This window comes from Melanotaenia boesemani, chromosome 13 (assembly GCF_017639745.1).
Source record: "Melanotaenia boesemani isolate fMelBoe1 chromosome 13, fMelBoe1.pri, whole genome shotgun sequence".
Taxonomy (NCBI): domain Eukaryota; kingdom Metazoa; phylum Chordata; class Actinopteri; order Atheriniformes; family Melanotaeniidae; genus Melanotaenia; species Melanotaenia boesemani.
In genome coordinates, this window is record NC_055694.1 from 34,796,441 (window position 1) to 34,814,509 (window position 18,069).

At 42.8% G+C, this 18,069-nt stretch overlaps 1 protein-coding gene and 2 non-coding genes across 3 annotated transcripts; all 3 read right to left on the bottom strand.

Annotated features, from left to right (window-relative positions):
- Positions 1–9,950: 9,950 nt before the first annotated feature.
- rpl10 (ribosomal protein L10) lies at positions 9,951–15,288 on the bottom strand. The gene is made up of 6 exons (XM_042004236.1): positions 15,164–15,288; positions 14,496–14,554; positions 13,739–13,846; positions 13,133–13,271; positions 10,397–10,559; positions 9,951–10,144 (listed from the first exon to the last, which is right to left on the bottom strand). The coding sequence occupies exons 1-6, from the start codon at positions 15,184–15,186 to the stop codon at positions 9,989–9,991; spliced, it is 648 nt and encodes a 215-aa protein (XP_041860170.1). The 5' UTR covers positions 15,187–15,288; the 3' UTR covers positions 9,951–9,988.
- On the bottom strand, positions 10,224–10,356 carry LOC121652426. The gene has a single exon (XR_006012612.1). It is a non-coding gene; the product is annotated as a small nucleolar RNA SNORA70 (small nucleolar RNA).
- On the bottom strand, positions 14,023–14,155 carry LOC121652425. The gene has a single exon (XR_006012611.1). It is a non-coding gene; the product is annotated as a small nucleolar RNA SNORA70 (small nucleolar RNA).
- Positions 15,289–18,069: the final 2,781 nt, after the last annotated feature.

Below are 18,069 nucleotides of genomic sequence, written 5' to 3' on the forward strand. Positions count from 1 at the left end.
CGAGTGGCAAAATGTTTGTCTGGCAGCTTAATTCATGAATATATAGACAATCACCAGCAGCTGCTGTGTGTGGGCAGGTAGACGCTCACATGGTACCCGTGGCCTGCCGATGACAATCACAGGTTAACATAGCATAATATGACAAGATTAAACAGATACATCAATAATCAGACGTATATCTACTAAAGAATAAATATTGTTCATTACTTCTTTAAGGAACCACAGAGTAATCAGTTACATTACAAGACCATTACAAAAATAGAGAAGAATCCAGTTCCCCATTCAAACCTGGTACTGTGTCGCTTTCAGTGTGTAGATCCAGAATGACTCTTTGTAAGAGTTTTTTTTAATCTGTCTCCACCTCTAATTGTTATGTTGTTTAATTCTGGTTTCATATTATTATTCTGAACATGTTGTTTCCTGGTTTCCACTGATATGCCGCCCCTCTGATACCAAATTTGCAAAGTTTTTTAAGATGTTTTTCATGATCTAAAGTATAGAATGCTTTTTTTTTAAAGTCCACAGACATACCTACACAGAGATGTTTTTATCTATTGCATTTCATATTTCTTCTGTTACACCCACGAGTCCCAGTGATGCTGGGTGACTGGCTCTAAAAGCAGACTGACTGTTGCTTAATATTTTGTATTTATCATTAAATTTATCCAGTTTTTTTAACAAATAATCGTAATATTTTAGAAAACTGTGGGAGCAAAGATTCTGAAGTCCACAGTCAGTCTACAGGGAGGAGGTCCAGCATTTACGACGATGGTGTGACATCAAAAATCTAAAACTAAACACACTCCTAAACAAAAGGAGATAATTATGGACTTCAGGAGAACTAAACCGACTGAGCACTCTGATCGCTTCATTGATGGAGAAGAGGTGGAGAGCTTCCAGTTCCTTGGTGTTGGCCAACTTCTCCTGGCCCACAAACATCTCTCACCAAGTGACATGGAGGTGTCTAGAGAAAAATATGGAAAGCGTGAGTCAGTTGGCTTTATGCATGAATTTAAGCATCAAACCCATGGGAGATGAGGATGCTTTAACACCAACACTTTTCCTGCAATATTTAAAAACTTTTCACATAGTTTTTTCAAACATTGCTGCTCTGGTCGTCTGCACAGCGTGGCAGCCTCCTCCCCCTCCCTCTCCTGTTGTGATACATGATGGCTGTCGGTGATCAGCTGATCGGCTTTTCTCTCTTGTTGCGAGGAAACTAGCGGTTCATGGTTCACACTGGAACAGATCTACTCCGAAGTATTGTTCTTGGACACGCTAGCTACATTAATCAGTCTCATGTCAGTCAGAGCCACATCACTGTCATGGAAACAAGGAGACGTCTTCACTAAATCATTGGTGCTGTGCAGATGTTGGAGACACAGGTCTGATCTTTTAGGGGCCATGAATGTAGAGAGAGAAATTCTGAACAGTTCTGAGATATAAACCAGGACAGCTCTCCTCTCTAATAAAGTAGATGACAGGTGGTAGAAAGGATTTATACTTCAGATATGCAGGGGCCTGGCCCCATCTAAATATGTATATTCTGTTTTGTCTTGTATATTTTTCACTTCTCTTCAGTTAAATTTGCAGTCTTTACAGATGATCTCTTCCTCTTTTATTTTACGGAGAGAAATACTGTCAACATTTTCACCAGTTGTGTTTAAAGCGTCATTCTCCTCTGGAATGGCTGCTGCATGACCAGGTCCTACATTTACAAAGATATCATTGAACTCATTTAGTATTTTATTTTCTCATGATTTGTTGGACCTTGAACATGTTGCTGCCATGACAACCCAATTTCCCTCTGAGTAAAGTATTTTGATTCTTGTGTAAGTAGATACTGGACAGACACACTCTCTCTTTCTTTCTGATTTTATTTCTTGTTTTTATTAAAATTTAATGAATTTAAGTCCAGTGATGGTACAAATGTGAGTGGTGAAGTGCTAGAGGTTACTAGGACTCACCAAGAGGTTCCCAGGGCTTCCAGAGGGTACCCAGAGGTTCCCATGACTTACCAAGTGGTTCCCAGACCTTCCAGAGGGAACCCAGAGGTTACAAGAACTGCCAAAGGGGAACCCAGAGGTTCCCAGGACTTACATGAGGTTTCCAGGGATTACCAAGAGCTTCCCGGGGCTGCCAGAGGTTCCCAGGACTGCCAGAGGTTCCCAGGACTACCAGAGCTTCCCAGGGCTTACCAAGAGCTTTCCAGGGTTGCCAGAGGTTCCCAGGGCTTACCAATAGCTTTCCAGGGCTGCCAGAGGTTCCCAGGGCTTACCAATAGCTTCCCAGAGCTGCCAGAGGTTCCTAGGACTACCAGAATTTCCCAGGACTTACCAAGAGCTTCCCAGAGCTGCCAGAGGTTCCCAGGACTACCAGAGCTTCCCAGGGCTTACCAAGAGCTTTCCAGGGTTGCCAGAGGTTCCCAGGGCTTACCAATAGCTTTCCAGGGCTGCCAGAGGTTCCCAGGGCTTACCAATAGCTTCCCAAGCTGCCAGAGGTTCCTAGGACTACCAGAATTTCCCAGGACTTACCAAGAGCTTCCCAGAGCTGCCAGAGGTTCCCAGGACTACCAGAGTTTCCCAGGACTTACCAAGAGCTTCCCAGAGCTGCCAGAGGTTCCCAGGACTACAAGAGGTTCCCAGGACTACAAGAGGTTCCCAGGGCTGCCAGAGGTTCCCAGGGCTGCCAGAGGTTCCCAGGACTGTGCTCCTCAGACATCTCTGATGGTTTTACTGGGATCTATTAAAGCCACTCTCCCAGTTGGAAGGTCATGGCCCCCAGTGTTCTAGTTACTACTGACACCACTGTTGCCTTCATCCACTCATCTTTCCTCCTTCAGCCCTTTTATTTTTACAGCTTTGTGTCTTCCTTCATCTTGATCTGTAATTAGGGATCGCTACATCTATCACTGCTACCTCCTCCTGTAGTTTTTCAGTCACCAGAATGTCCAGTTGGTTAACCACCAGTTTATGTGTCAGGATCTGGAAGTCCCACATGGACAACTTTCTGCATCCTCTCCCATCTTGACCCTGGGACTTTCAGCTGCCTGGTTGTGGCACTCCATGTCTGCCAACCACATCCACAAGGCATCATGTTCACTTTTAGAGCTCTGGGTTTTCTTATTGTCATCTAACAGCCACATGGAGGAACTAAAATATCAGTGTTGTAAAGTTTTAACAGGTTATTCTTCTGGTTATTCATTTAAAAAAAAACTGTTCATAACAGACAAGAGCACTAAAACCTAATTACTTTTAAAAAAAAATTCTTTTTATTTCAGAAGTAGAGCTGTTTTTTGTTTAGATTTTTTTGTTTTTATTGCGTAGTGGGAAAAAAGGCAAAAATGATTCACTAATCACGGACAAACAACTGCATTCAGACAGTATAATGGACATTTCCAGGCCACAGGGTTTGTTATTGCCCTCTAGTGGCCATAGCTTTTAATTACAATGCTGATCAGTGTTGGGGTAGTTACTCTAAAAAGTAATTAGTTACTAGTTACTCATTACTTCTGTAAATTGTAATGAAATTACTTTACTAGTTACTGCATTTGAAAACACCACCACTTATTACTTTACCATTTCTTAATTCACCGTGTAGACGTGGACAAACAGCGTAGCCGAATACATTCTGTTTTAAAAAGCACCTTTCAAAACACCCAAGGACACTGTACAAAACAAACATTAAAAACAATAAGTACAAAACAAAACGGAACAGAGGACAACATAAAAATGGTGAGTAACTCGAATCCATAGGACTGTCTGAACAAATGTGTTTCGAGTTGTTATTTGAAGAGAGGAAGAGAGTCTATGGTACGGATATCAGGGGGAAAAGAGTTCCAGAGGGGGGGAGCAGAGCGGCTGAATGCTCCCCATGGTGACGAGGCAGGCAGGGTGGACAAGAAGCTGGAGTGAGGAGGAGTGAAGTGAATGGACCGGAGTGGCAATGTGCAAGAGATCAGATATATATGGTGAGGCCAGATTGTGAAGTGCTTTGAATGTAATGAGGAGAGTTTTGAAGTTAATTCTTTGTTTTATGGGGAGTCAGTGAAGTTGTTGTAAGATGGGGGTGATGTGGTGAGGAGTAGGGGTCTGTGTAATGATGCATGCCACAGAGTTTTGGAGGAGCTGCAGTTTCTGGAGGAATTTGTTGGGGAGACCAAACAGAAGTGAGTTGCAGTAGTCGATCTGGGAGGTAACAAGATGTGGACGAGGATGGCAGTGGTGTGGGGGGTGAGAGAGTGCTGTTTCAGTCCTGTGAAGGGGATGGAAACCGGATTGAAACTGCTCATAAATATTGTTGGTGATAAGATGGTTATGAAGTTGAGAAGCAACAGACTTTCAAGGATTTTGGAAATGAAGGATAAATTGGAAATTGGAAGAAGGTTATTGAAATTTGTGGGGTCCAAGCCAGGTTTTTTCAAGATAGGTGTGACAGTAGCGGTTTTGAGCGCAAGATGGACGGTTCCAGAGATTAGGGAGGAGTTAATGATGTTGGTGATGAGGGGAGCAAGTGGGGAGAGGCAGGTTTTAACAAGAGCTGCAGGGATCGAGCTGACAGGTAGAGGGTTTGGATTTGAGGATAAATTCTGAGATGGCTTGGATGGAGGGAGGATAAAACTGGAGAATGTGGTTATGGGTGATGAAGTCCACTCCAGAGACTGCAGCTCCCCACGAGGCCAGGTGTTGGTGAATGTCAGAGAGTTTGGAGACAAAGCTATGAGTGAGTTACAGAAGTCAGAGGATTGCATGTGGTGAGGAAGAGAGTCAGGTGGCTTTGGTGAGGAGAGAAGAGAGTTTAGAGTTGTGTTGATTGAACTGAATGACACCAGAGTAGTAAAGAGATTTATTTAAGGAGAGACTGTCCTTGTATAGCATTACATGGTTATTGTTCATTTCTTTGTGTATAGTGAGTCCAGTTGTGTTATGGAGTTGTTGTGGTTGTCGTCCTTCAGATTTGAGCTGACGGAGGGCAGGAGTGAACCAGGGAGCTGAGCGGGTGGAGGAGACGGATCTGGTTTTCAGTGGAGCATGAGTATTCAGAAGAGTATGGAGATTGTTGTTATTGTGGGAAACCAGGTCATCAGGTGAGCTGTTGGCATGAGGACTGGGAAAATTGATGATTTCAAAAGAAAAAGTCTCAACGTTGATGTCCTTAACTCTACTGAATGAGTCGGTCGGGGGGAGAATGATTCTGGACAGAAGGAGGTTGACATTGAAAGTAATGAGGCTATGGTCGGTGTACGGCAGCGTATGAGGTTTACAGTCGATGGAGTGATACCAGAACAGCAGACTAAATCCAAGATATGACCTGTACAGTGAGCTGGAAATTAATGTGTTGCTGCAGACCAAAACTTTCCTAACAGGATGAGAAGTCTTTGGAGAGATCAGTACTGTTATTTTCCATATGAATATTAAAGTCACAGAGGATAAGTGTTAGAAGTCAGAGATGAGAAAAGTGTCAGGAGGTTAGAGAAGTCATTTAAAAAGTCTATCAACAATCGTAGGAGAGGGTCCAGGCAGCAGTGAGGCAGAGTTCTGGAAGGAGGACACGACTTCCCAACACCGCGGTGTAACATGGCGAGACCTCCACTCGGCTCACGCCGAGGCAGGCAGGTGTAAACAAACCCGGCGGAGCTGACAAAGTCATCTTCCTGCTGCCAAGTTTCAGTTTGGTTCACGATCCACGGTGAAAGAATCTCTGAAGGGGCTGAAAAGCGATGTCCGGGTGGATGTCAGGACCAGGTGGTGGATGTGGAGTGCAGAAGTGGTGCCGAAGTTTTAGAAGTTTAACAGCAGGATACTGGAGGAGAGACACAAGGAGCCAGCTGACTGCAAACCAGCGTTTGGTCTGGAGAATCCACATTGCTTTTAGGAAGGAAAACAAGCGAGCCAGAGGTCCAGGTAAGAATTCGTCTGAAAATTAGCCACAGGTAGGGCTGCCTACAGAAAGCCAGCGTCGGTGTCTCATGAAGACGGATAATTCTGTAGCTGCTGGCCAATAACACCATCCAATGCTGTCCAAATAACGTTTTTCTTTATTTATATTTTAAATTTTACTGGTGAGCAGCAGTGACAGACACACCAGCTTTCACTCAACCGGAAGTTGATAGTGTTTACTGTTTATTGTAAACAAAATAGCTTTGAAACGATAAGAACAACATCCCTGTCTGTGGGAAGAAATGGGCACACTTGTCTCATAACACACACAAGAAAACAAGAGGAAAAAACTTCTATGATGAACAAAACCAACTTCTCTTTAAATTCATGTCAAACAAAAAAGTTAAGTGGTCAATAAAAATAAAGGTGACTTTATCCTGTAGAATTAAAACAGAAATGCACTTCAAACCATAAAAAGAAAACTGAAATGCAGCTAATTAAATATATAGAAAATTCACATCATCCCAGAAACATTTTTCCATCAGGTCGCCCTCCTCTGCCTCCTCTAGATGTAGCTGCCAGAGGCGGTAACGTACCGTCACAAACTCTTGAACCTGTTAATGAATTATTGTGAGTTGGAATCATCACAATGCAGAAAAAAGTGCAACAGTGCTATAGTGAAAACAGAAAGTGCAACAAAAAGTTTATCTCATAAACTTCATCCCATTCAACTCATTCTTCCTTCTATTCTTCTAAATACTGATTTTATCGCATAAGTAAAAGTCTTTCAAATGTTTTCTCTGACAGCCTGCTCCTCCTCGGGGTCAGAACAATCCTGTCCAGGCTAGAAAGCCTTTCGACTGGTGCACTTGACGGTACTGGAGTGTTGGACTGTCTTGCCATTCACTTAATCCTGAGGAACCTGGAGAGAACCTCCCACTCAGACCCGGCATTTTTAAATACTCCATCACCTCGGCCTCTGCTGTGAAGGAAAACTCTACTCCAGACTCAAAAAAAGTCATTGTGACTTTTCCCCTGTTATACCTACATATGCGTATATAGTGCCTAAAAAAGCGACCACCCTGTCTGGAACTGGACTGAAAACAAGTCAGTAGAAATACTGATGATGTGGGAACATCTTTAAACACAGGGGGAACGTTATCTGACAGGTGAGTCATCATAATGAACAAACTTTGTGTTAGAGAGATGAAACTCAGAGAAGCTACCAGTGGACTGAAGACAAGTCAGCAGAAACCCACCAGATATAGTTTCCTCTCAACAGTTTGACTTAACAGAGCTCTCTGGGCTGAATTTATGCAGAAGGAATGTGGCCTAAAACGTTAAGGAAAACACACAGTGTGCATTTTTCAAATGGTAAATCAAATAGGTTTAAATAATCATTTTATTTGAATAATCCTGAAGTTTCCACACATAACACAAATAAACACTAAGTGTGGTTCTTTATAACTTGTAATTATGAATTTAAGTCTTTGGTTGTGTTAACAATGATAAAAACACAACAAAAACGTTACAATGACTTTAACTTTCCCCCGTTTCTCCAGGAGGGACGTCATCATTAAGTGGTCGTCAGACTGCTGGAAGTCCAGGTGGACCCAGGTGGAGCCAGGTGGAGCCAGGTGGACCCAGGTGCTGTCAGGTAGCGCTGGAGGCGGGGCTTCTTTTTCTTTTTGTCTCTATAATAGTCCTTTGTTTAATTATGAGATCATGATTTCATCCCACAAACATCATATTGGGCCTAAGTGCCCACAGCTTCTTCGTTTGGTAGATGGTTCCACCACCGGGGAACAACAGAGGAGAAGAGTCTAGCTACTGATGTGGCGCCACCTTGTGGTGGGAGCACTAGGCGTCTTTCCCTGGTAGAGCATAACTGTGGAGAGGAAGTGTAGCTCTGGATTAAGGAGTGAAGGTAGACTGGAGCCATTTGGGTTATTGTTTTGTAAGCCAGAAGCAGAGCTTTGAATCTGATGCTCTGCAACTGGAAGCCAGTGGAGAGCGATTAGCAGCGGAGTGCCTAACGCTTGCTTTACTGACTGATTTTAGTTCATACTTTGATTGTCCAACCATGCTGGAAGTAGATTTGATGTCCTGCTGGTGGACACAACTACACCCAATATAAAACTCTATAAAAGAGGTTATACAGTCAAAAAGAGGATTCGTTCTAAACTAATTAACCTTTAGTTGTTGTGGTGCAGCTGAATAAATACTCATCCAACAGAGAAAAGGACATCCATAACTCACTAATAACTCACTACTAACTCACTACCACCGCAACCAGCTATGTTCAGCACACAGATTCTTGCTGCCCTCTAGCGGCCACAATGTGTAATTACACATGTAACAGTAAAGTAGACAAATTACAAAAAAGAGAAACTTCCGGTTATGACTACAAAATAAAACATTTTACAGACGCATAATTATTTTATTTAAGCTTTACATGAAATAAGTAATATAGCTGTTTTTACAGTGCTCTTTGTTTTGAGTTACTTAATATATGTTAGAATATTTTTTTAAGCTCAAAGCGAGATTTAGACACGAGTAGAGCGAAGAAGGAATTTGTACATCGAAATGTAGAAAACTACCAAACCAAGTTCACCCCTTTTGTTGCAAAGCAAATATATTTTAAATATCAACCTAAAGCCCGCGTGCCTTGTAATGGGTGAATGAAATGAACGCTGAAAGTGTGAAAAGTGACTGAATGGTGTGAGGAAGGAAGGCACGCGGTGGCGGGAACTCAGGAATGACCCGCTTCACACGTGGTTTGGACTTAACTCGGAGGAAACAAGCTGAAGGTTCCACCTGCTGAAAGTACGAATCACAACATTTACTTCACCTGCGTTTCTAACAGGAAACATTATTTATGAACTCTTAGTAGATATTTTCTGTTGGGTTCTTTTCCCAAAGTGGTCTAACCTCAGCATAGCTTCTGGGTTCTGTATTTGTTCATGTTGGGCTGTTCTGTGGACGGAGTGATGGATGGAGAGGAAAAGCAGTCAAACTGAAGCAGCCTGAGCTGAGTTGTCTTTAATAAAATACCTGGTAGAGTTTGGCTGTATCTGCTGCAGCGGGTCATTACTACATTATATCTTCTAAAATACTTTTTCCTTTGGTGTATTTCAAGGTTTCTTCAGTTGATCTCGTCAGAAAAGTGGAAGGTTTAATATTTCAGCATTACAAACTCTTTATTTAGCACATGGAAATGAACTGAACACGGTGTGAAGTGACTTCTGTGCATGTTTGAATAAAACAAACGAGCTAAATAATTTATTCTCTGCAGGAGGCTGGACGGGACCTTCTCTGTTGCTGCTCCCTAATATATACAAATATTAACAGAATCATTTAATATAAAAAAAAAACACACATTTGCGTTATTAAGGGAGTTGGTATGGTGTTTTGTTGGACTTGAGGTCCATCTTGTTACCGTCTCTGCTCACAGTTTATCTTCTGTTTACGCCGTATGAGCCACCAAGAGGTCTTAGATCATCTGGGTCTGGTTTGCTTTTTATCCCGCGTTAAAACTAAACCAGGACTTTTAGTGTTTAGGTTTTATGCTCCTGATATCTGGAACGAGGAGAAAACCTGCAATCTGATCCAGCCTTGCTTCATGTAGGGTATTAAAACTCCCCGTTAAGGCCTGCATGTAGCTCACTGCATCGTCGGCCACCATCTTAGCTTGTGCTGTTTCTTTTTAATTGGTCTGAATATTTTCACCTATTTTTAAATCTATGAAGTTTTTGTGCAGCTTCCTGTGAAGCTTGTTTCATGTACATACGGTCCATGTAAATAAACCTGCTTCCCTTCTACACCTGAATAAAGTCTTCATGCTGATCTGAAGACCTGAATGTCGTATTCTCATTTAATGATTCGACATTGTTTCAGATATTCTGCGATTGTTAGGCTTTTTATTTTTACGGGAGCAGGAGTAAAACTGAGCAGGTAAAAATTGTTTAACAACTTTGTATTTAACCTTAAAATCTTTAGACTGATCATCCTGAAGTTTGAATGAAGTTCTCATGTTGACCTGCTAAAAAAAAAAGAACAGAACCAGAACAATCCTGGTCAAAGCCACTTTTATTAACAGAGTGCAGCATCTAGTTGGCGTGCAGGGCCCTCCAGCGGGTCAGAGGGCCTCTGCTCGGGATGTACTTCACCCCGCAGCCGTCAGGAATCAGACGCTTCTCCGCCATCATGTCGTCGAAGTCGCAGGCGTTGAACTTGGTGAAGCCGTACTTTTTGGAAATGTGGATCTGAAGATCGGAGCGACAGAAATCAGTCAAGGCAGCATTACCTGCATCTCAGGTAACCGTGGCTGAATTACATGAATAACTTTGTCTCAGTGGTCCCTTAAAGCCCTCAGCACCTCCCAGCTGAGCACATACACAACCAAAGAGTCGCTGTCTGCAGCCTTTGCACACCAGAACCGCACCGCAGCGAGACCGGTCGGCTTAATAAGCTGCAGAGCTTAACTCAGCTGATGCAACGGAGACACAAACGTTTACCTTCTGGCGGCCGGGGAACTTGAACTTGGCTCGGCGCAGAGCCTCGACCACGTGCTCCTTGTTCTGGGCCTTGGTCCGCACAGACATGATCACCTGACCGATGTGCACCCGGGCCACGGTGCCCTGGGGTTTTCCAAAAGCACCGCGCATCCCGGTCTGGAGCCTGAAAAACGGGAAAAGACGGGAGAAAATGTTCTGAAATAACCAAAGCTCGAAAATTTCCTGGTTTTATTTGACAAGTCCTTCCATGCAAAGCGAGGACACGAAACACCCAAAACATTTCCAAATCATCTGATTAGCCACCTGTTTTACTTTTAAGAGCAGAACTTCTGTAAGGCCTGGTACACACAACCATTTTTGGGCTGTTTTTGTCCTGATTTTGCCTCTTCCCGACCTCGGACGGCGAACGCCCGATCATCGTGAGATTTCCATGTCCGATCATCATTTGGTCTGAGGTTACGAGCCGAATCCACTCCGAAACGAGTCGTAGCCGACAATCAGGAATATCGAACATGTTCAATATTTCAGAGTCGATTTCTGAGGAATGCAGACGACTCGTACATCGTGTCTGTGTGGATGGTGACGTGGTACAGAATGTAGCCAATCAGAGAGCGAGCTGGCTGGGGAACCAGGAAGTAAATAAAGTCCGTGTTCACGCCGTCTCCAGGCTGTTATTTTTTTTTAGTTCTGGCTTTTTCTGTTAATAGTCCCAAGACCTCCATCATTCCCTCGTCCTGTGTGTCCTCCATGCTGTGTGTTGTGTTTTCCGATTGTTGCTATGGTTCTTCTTCTTGTTGTTTGCTGGTTGTTGCTATGGTTCTTCTTCTTGTTGTTTGCTGGTTGTTGCTATGGTTCTTCTTCTTCGTTGTTTGCTGGTTGTTGCTATGGTTCTTCTTCTTCGTTGTTTGCTGGTTGTTGCTATGGTTCTTCTTATTCGTTGTTTGCTGGTTGTTGCTATGGTTCTTCTTCTTCGTCGTTTGCTGGTTGTTGCTATGGTGCTTCTTCTTCGTCGTTTGCTGGTTGTTGCTATGGTGCTTCTTCTTCTTGTTTGCTGGTTGTTGCTATGGTTCTTCTTCTTGTTGTTTGCTGGTTGTTGCTATGGTTCTTCTTCTTCGTTGTTTGCTGGTTGTTGCTATGGTTCTTCTTCTTTGTTGTTTGCTGGTTGTTGCTATGGTTCTTCTTCTTGTTGTTTGCTGGTTGTTGCTATGGTTCTTCTTCTTGTTGTTTGCTGGTTGTTGCTATGGTTCTTCTTATTCGTTGTTTGCTGGTTGTTGCTATGGTTCTTCTTATTCGTTGTTTGCTGGTTGTTGCTATGGTTCTTCTTCTTCGTTGTTTGCTGGTTGTTGCTATGGTTCTTCTTATTCGTTGTTTGCTGGTTGTTGCTATGGTTCTTCTTCTTCGTTGTTTGCTGGTTGTTGCTATGGTTCTTCTTCTTCGTTGTTTGCTGGTTGTTGCTATGGTGCTTCTTCGTTGTTTGCTGGTTGTTGCTATGGTTCTACTTCGTTGTTTGCTGGTTGTTGCTATGGTGCTTCTTGTTCGTTGTTTGCTGGTTGTTGCTATGGTTCTTCTTCTTCGTTGTTTGCTGGTTGTTGCTATGGTTCTTCTTCGTTGTTTGCTAGTTGTTGCTATGGTTCTTCTTCTTCGTTGTTTGCTGGTTGTTGCTATGGTGCTTCTTCTTCGTTGTTTGCTGGTTGTTGCTATGGTGCTTCTTCTTCGTTGTTTGCTGGTTGTTGCTATGGTTCTTCTTCGTTTTTTTGCTGGTTGTTGCTATGGTTCTTCTTCGTTGTTTGCTGGTTGTTGCTATGGTGCTTCTTCTTCGTTGTTTGCTGGTTGTTGCTATGGTGCTTCGTTTTTTTGCTGGTTGTTGCTATGGTTCTTCTTCTTCGTTGTTTGCTGGTTGTTTCTATGGTTCCTCTTTGTTGTTTGCTGGTTGTTGCTATGGTTCTTCTTCGTTGTTTGCTGGTTGTTGCTACGGTTCTTCTTCGTTGTTTGCTGGTTGTTGCTTCGGTTCTTCTTCTTTGTTTGCTGGTTGTTGCTATGTTCTTCTTCGTTGTTTGCTGGTTGTTGCCATGGTTCTTCTTCGTTGTTTGCTGGTTGTTGCCATGGTTCTTCTTCGTTGTTTGCTGGTTGTTGCTATGGTTCTTCTTCTTCGTTGTTTGCTGGTTGTTGCTATGGTTCTTCTTCTTCGTTGTTTGCTGGTTGTTGCTATGGTGCTTCTTGTTCGTTGTTTGCTGGTTGTTGCTATGGTGCTTCTTCTTCGTTGTTTGCTGGTTGTTGCTATGGTTCTTCGTTTTTTTGCTGGTTGTTGCTATGGTTCTTCTTCTTCGTTGTTTGCTGGTTGTTTCTATGGTTCTTCTTTGTTGTTTGCTGGTTGTTGCTATGGTTCTTCTTCGTTGTTTGCTGGTTGTTGCTATGGTTCTTCTTCGTTTTTTTGCTGGTTGTTGCTATGGTTCTTCTTCTTCGTTGTTTGCTGGTTGTTGCTATGGTTCTTCTTCGTTGTTTGCTGGTTGTTGCTACGGTTCTTCTTCGTTTTGACGTTCATCCAGCTCGGAGGACTAGATTGTAGATGAGTTGCGTTACAGCATTGTCGTGTGTGTTCTGTGATTACATTTTCAGAGTACGATCAAAACTGATATTTTTATCTTCACGCGTGAGGTCTCGACCAGATAAAAAATCTCATAAGATTAAAAGAATCGTGTGTGTACCAGGCCTGGATGAACAGTGGCAGATTCTCACCGATCAGCTCCAGCGCAGGACAACATTTTGTTGATTCGGATGACGTGGAAGGGATGCAGACGCATGCGGATGTGGAACCCGTCCTTCCCACAAGTCTTCACCATGTACTTGTTAGCACAGATACGAGCAGCCTCCAAAGCTTCAGGGGGAGGGAACAGAGGATGAAATGGAAAAATGACTGCATGGTTTCCAGTTTTACTTAAACATTTTAAAAAAGCAACAGCTCAACCAGCAGAGTGCAGATCAACGGTTTGCTCAGATTCCAAATGAAGAAATATTTCATCGCTCCTTTTCTGCAGCGTACACTCAGGATTACAGCATGATGAAAACAGATTAATAGTTTCATCACAGATGCAAGAGTCTCCTCGTGTCTACAGATCAGTTCTAGACTAACTGCACAGACATCTTCCTTCAACAACATCCATACATGACGTACACCGAGTGTCTGCTTCAGAGTACAATCCGGATTAACCACCGTTTGTAAAAACACTAAACCTGCACATCCACATCTACAGTGTTTGGACAAGTGATGAATTAATTACTAAAACCATCCAGCAGTAGTTAAATCTCTGAAAGTACAGGTATGTGTCTGTCATGAATTCCTACCTTCTGAGGACAGCTGCTCGTACTCATCAGAGACCATGTGGCCGCACAGAGGGAACTCATCTACCTTGGCCTTCTTCCTCCCCAAGTCAAAGATCCTGATCTTAGGATCTATGTAGAATAAGAAAAAAAAAACATCAAAGATCATTAAAAGATGACACCATCTGAGGATAAACCTCAGATGCCTCCAAACAACCAAAGCTGAATCAACGCTCCCATCAATCCAGCTAAGTACAGCATCAAGAGACCGAGGACAATCTGGTTCCCTCAGTCCGGGGACAGGGTTATGTTGTCTCAGTGGTCCCTTAAAGCACTCAGCACCTCCCAGCTGAGGACATACACAACCAAAGAGTCGCTGTCTGCAGCCTTTGCACACCAGAGCTGTACATGAGCAGAGCTGGTCGGCTTAATAAGCTGCAGGAGTACAAGTTTAGCTGCCGCATGTAACAGAACGTATAGCTGCATATCTGTTATTACATAATGAAATCCAGGTTACTTCAAAACACAGAATTAAAAAACGACCATCACCTCCCATTTCATCTGTAAATGTGACTGTTGTAGTTGCATGATGCATGAATGGTAAAAGGTGTGTTCCAGTAAAAACCGCTGGAATGCAGCTTCGTTCAGAAGCGATGCTGCCAGGCTCAGCTGTCTTCATACGGACAGAAAGAACCATGTCTGAATGGTGGAGTGGTAACTTTACTAAAACCATGCCTCTGAGCCACCTTCCAACAGTCTAACAGGAAAATAAAGCGCTTACCAGGCACACCCCTGCAGAAGCGAGACTTGGGGTAGGGCTTGTTCTTGCAGTAGCGGTAGCTGTGGGACAGACATATATTTCTTCACATATACATATATTTTTAATTAACAGACAAATGCCACTAGAAGACACCCCACCCATTTAGGTGGCCTAAACCTCAGCTAAGGACAAAAAAGTGTTTACATTTTCATAGCTTCAGCATCAGTTGGACACTTTAATTTAAAATACACAAGTTGAACTGAAGGAGATTTAACTCTTGTTGAAGCTTTTCAGGTGCTGATAATGTCATACACAGGGTTTAATGTGAATCCTACCTTGTAAAAATTAACAAAACCATGCGTTTGAATAGTAAATAAATATAGTTTAATTGAAAAACCACAGGCGGACTAACCTGTGACATGTACGATAGCTAGCATTTTCTAGCTACATGTAGCTAACAAGCTAAAGCTATGTGGGACCAAAAATACACGACAACGCCGTTTGAGGTAATTAGTGACAACCGTCTAAACAAATCATTTCCAAAGTAGGTGCTGCACTTTAATTAAACTAGAAGCCCATATGTCCGACACCCTGCCGGCATAACGGCAGTGTGCACATGGTGCAAACAGGAGTCGCTGCCATTTTCCGTTTGTCGGCCCTGCTCCTAAAGTGGTCGAGGAAGGACTTACCAGCGGGCTGGACGGCGGCCCATGGTTACAATCTGTAAATCAACAAACAAAAAATTGTTATTTGATCAATCCTAAACGAACATGTACGAAAAATAACTTTAAATCTGCCTGAGTACAGAAGAGCCGAGGAAAACGCGCTCCCACCACGCACTCACCTAATGGAGGAAAGGAAGAAGAATCTACTTCCGCTTCGTCATGAGGGCGGAGATCGACACCGGAGAAAATACTTTATATTTATCGTCAAATTAGTTCATATGCCCGTGTGTATTACGTGGTTAAGGGTCAATATAGACATTTTAATATTATATACTTCGTTGAGAAAAATACTGACTATGAGCTTAAACGTTGCACGTGCATTCTGGGAAGTGTAGTTTTACAAGAAGCACCTTCTTTAGAAACTACAGAGCGCCATCTACTGTCAGGACCCCCTTAAACTTGTCCGACTTTGTCAGGAATTCGCTTGATTCAGTTCTTTATGTTTTTTCCACAGAGTTTACACATTTTAAACAGCAGATGATGTCTGAAAGTGACATGAATGAGATTGTGTTAATATGGAACAAAATCTCTGAGCTACAGAAGAAACAAATGTGATCTGCATGTCTCTCTCTCTTCGTTTTTCCAGTCCATGTATTTGCTTTACCAGAACCTTCCTAAAGGTCTTTTAAATGACTGACATATTTAATCCTAACATTGTTGTTACGTTATAATAATATGGTATTATATTATTTCTTCCTATTGCTTCGTAGATGAAATTCAGATTTATGTGTTATTTAATCAAAAGGCGCTAAACTTTAAAATCTAAATGAAAAGAAAATCAAAATTGTCTTATTTGGTAAATCTGAGCTGCTAACTGGTGCTAAGGGTGATCTTGGTCCACTGACTTCATGCTAAAAGTCCTGGTGTGATCATTGATTATTCTTTAAAACTTGATAAGCAGATCAACTCAAAGATTTAAATGGTTATTTACTTATTTATTTATTGAGAATGCTTGGAACAGCAGCTATGCTGGGAGGAGACGATAAGATCACATCACTCCTGTGCATGCTGCTCTGTAGTGGCTTCCTGTTAACTTTAGGATACAGTTTACGGTTTTATTATTGTTTTGAAAGTCTTGAATGGTATGCCTCATCATACTTGAGTTGCTACACCAGCGTGCTCCAGTCGGAGCTCTGAGGTCTGCAGGCCAGTTCCTGGAGATTCCATCTTCCAGGTCTAAATCCAGGGGTGACAGAGCTCCTCACATTGGAGCTGCTCAGACACTCTCTGGTTTTAAGCCCTTTGCTGCACTGGCTTTAAAACACAGTTGAGCTGGACACTTATTTTAACTTTTTATTTAGGTTTTATTCTGTTATTTGTTTTTATTGTCTTATTTTCTGTTGTACAGAACTTTGGGCAACTGGGGTTGATGTAAATGTGCAATATATAAAAATCAGCCTCGTCACAGAATGAAAAGCACCTCATAAAAGCAGTGATAACTCTGTTGTATTCAAGTTACGCAGTAACTAAAAACAGTGGCAAAGAGACAGCCTAAATCAATGGTAGGATGAAGATACTGAGGTATAAACTTCAAGCTAAACTTTTTAGGATACCCCTGTCTTCCCTGTTCTTTATTGAAAGACAGAGAGGTTTGTAAGTAACAGAAAAGTTGGAGCACAGGTGGAAATTGGTCACCACCTTTCATGACTTGATCCACCTCTGCTGCTGGAGAACTGCTTTAAGTTGGAAACCCATTTCCAGCCTGAAAAAGGCCTTTATGAATCATTCTGAAAAGCGCATTATTTTTCAGTTTTAGGAAATCTTACCTCTTTTTTAACCTCCGTTTGTTCAGCTCTTACCGTTGTTCCATTATTGGACGTGGACTGCTTGAATTTCCATAAACTTGGGACAAAGTGGGATGTTTTTTACTTGTCCTGTCCAGCATGGTGGGAGCAAAATTATGGTCTGGCTGCTGTGTTTATTTATTTATTTATTCATTCATTCATTCATTTATTCATTCATTCATCTTTATTTATTTTGAACAAATAATACACTGGAGGTGTACAGGTGTAGCAGCTGATGTCTGCTGTTAGGTCGGATTCAAGCTTGTTGCTTCTGTTTACTGGATCTTTGTCTCCTCTTCCTTTTTCTGCTTTCCTTTTTACTTCTTCTTTTCTGTAGCCTCCAGCGTGGTCCTGCAAGATTACATTAATTCCATAATTCACAATAAATAAAGATGAATGAATGAACGAATGAATAAATGAATGAATGAATGAATGAATGAATGAATGAATGAATGAAAAAAAAAAAAAAATAAATCAAACAAAAAAGAAGCAAAGATGTATCACAACAACCAAAGAACCAGAAAAGCATCTCTAGTGTATAAACACACTGGACACCTCAGTGACTGTCAGCATGCAGAGGATGAGGAATGAGGAGGATCAGAGATGTGATCCTGCAGATGTGACCACACCTCTACGGAGGCTAGAGCCAGACTAGGGCGGCCCAAAGACCCGGGCCATCAGCAGCAATCCCAGAGCAGGAACCCACCCCACCCCACCACGAAGACCACCCTGGACCCACCCAGAGGGTGGCAGAGGAAGGCTCCAGCCAGAACCTGCTACAGTGCTCCCCAAGGTCAGGGGGCACAGGCCCCAGTGGGCCGAGATCAATAGCTGACCCACCAGGCACCGGCAATCCAGGGCAGCCAGAGCGAAGAGCCCGGGGCCCCAAGAGCCCGGAAGTGCTGCTAACTTCCCTCTAGAAGGTGAGCTGCTGGCGGCTGTAAGCACCCTCATTCTCTGGGAGGTCCCCCAGTGCAGGACAGGCCAGGAGCAGCCGTCGTCCATGAGCAGTACACACAATGACTGCAGCCAATGAGCCACCACCAACTTCAGAAGGCACCACCCACCACAAGCCAAGGGGGGAAG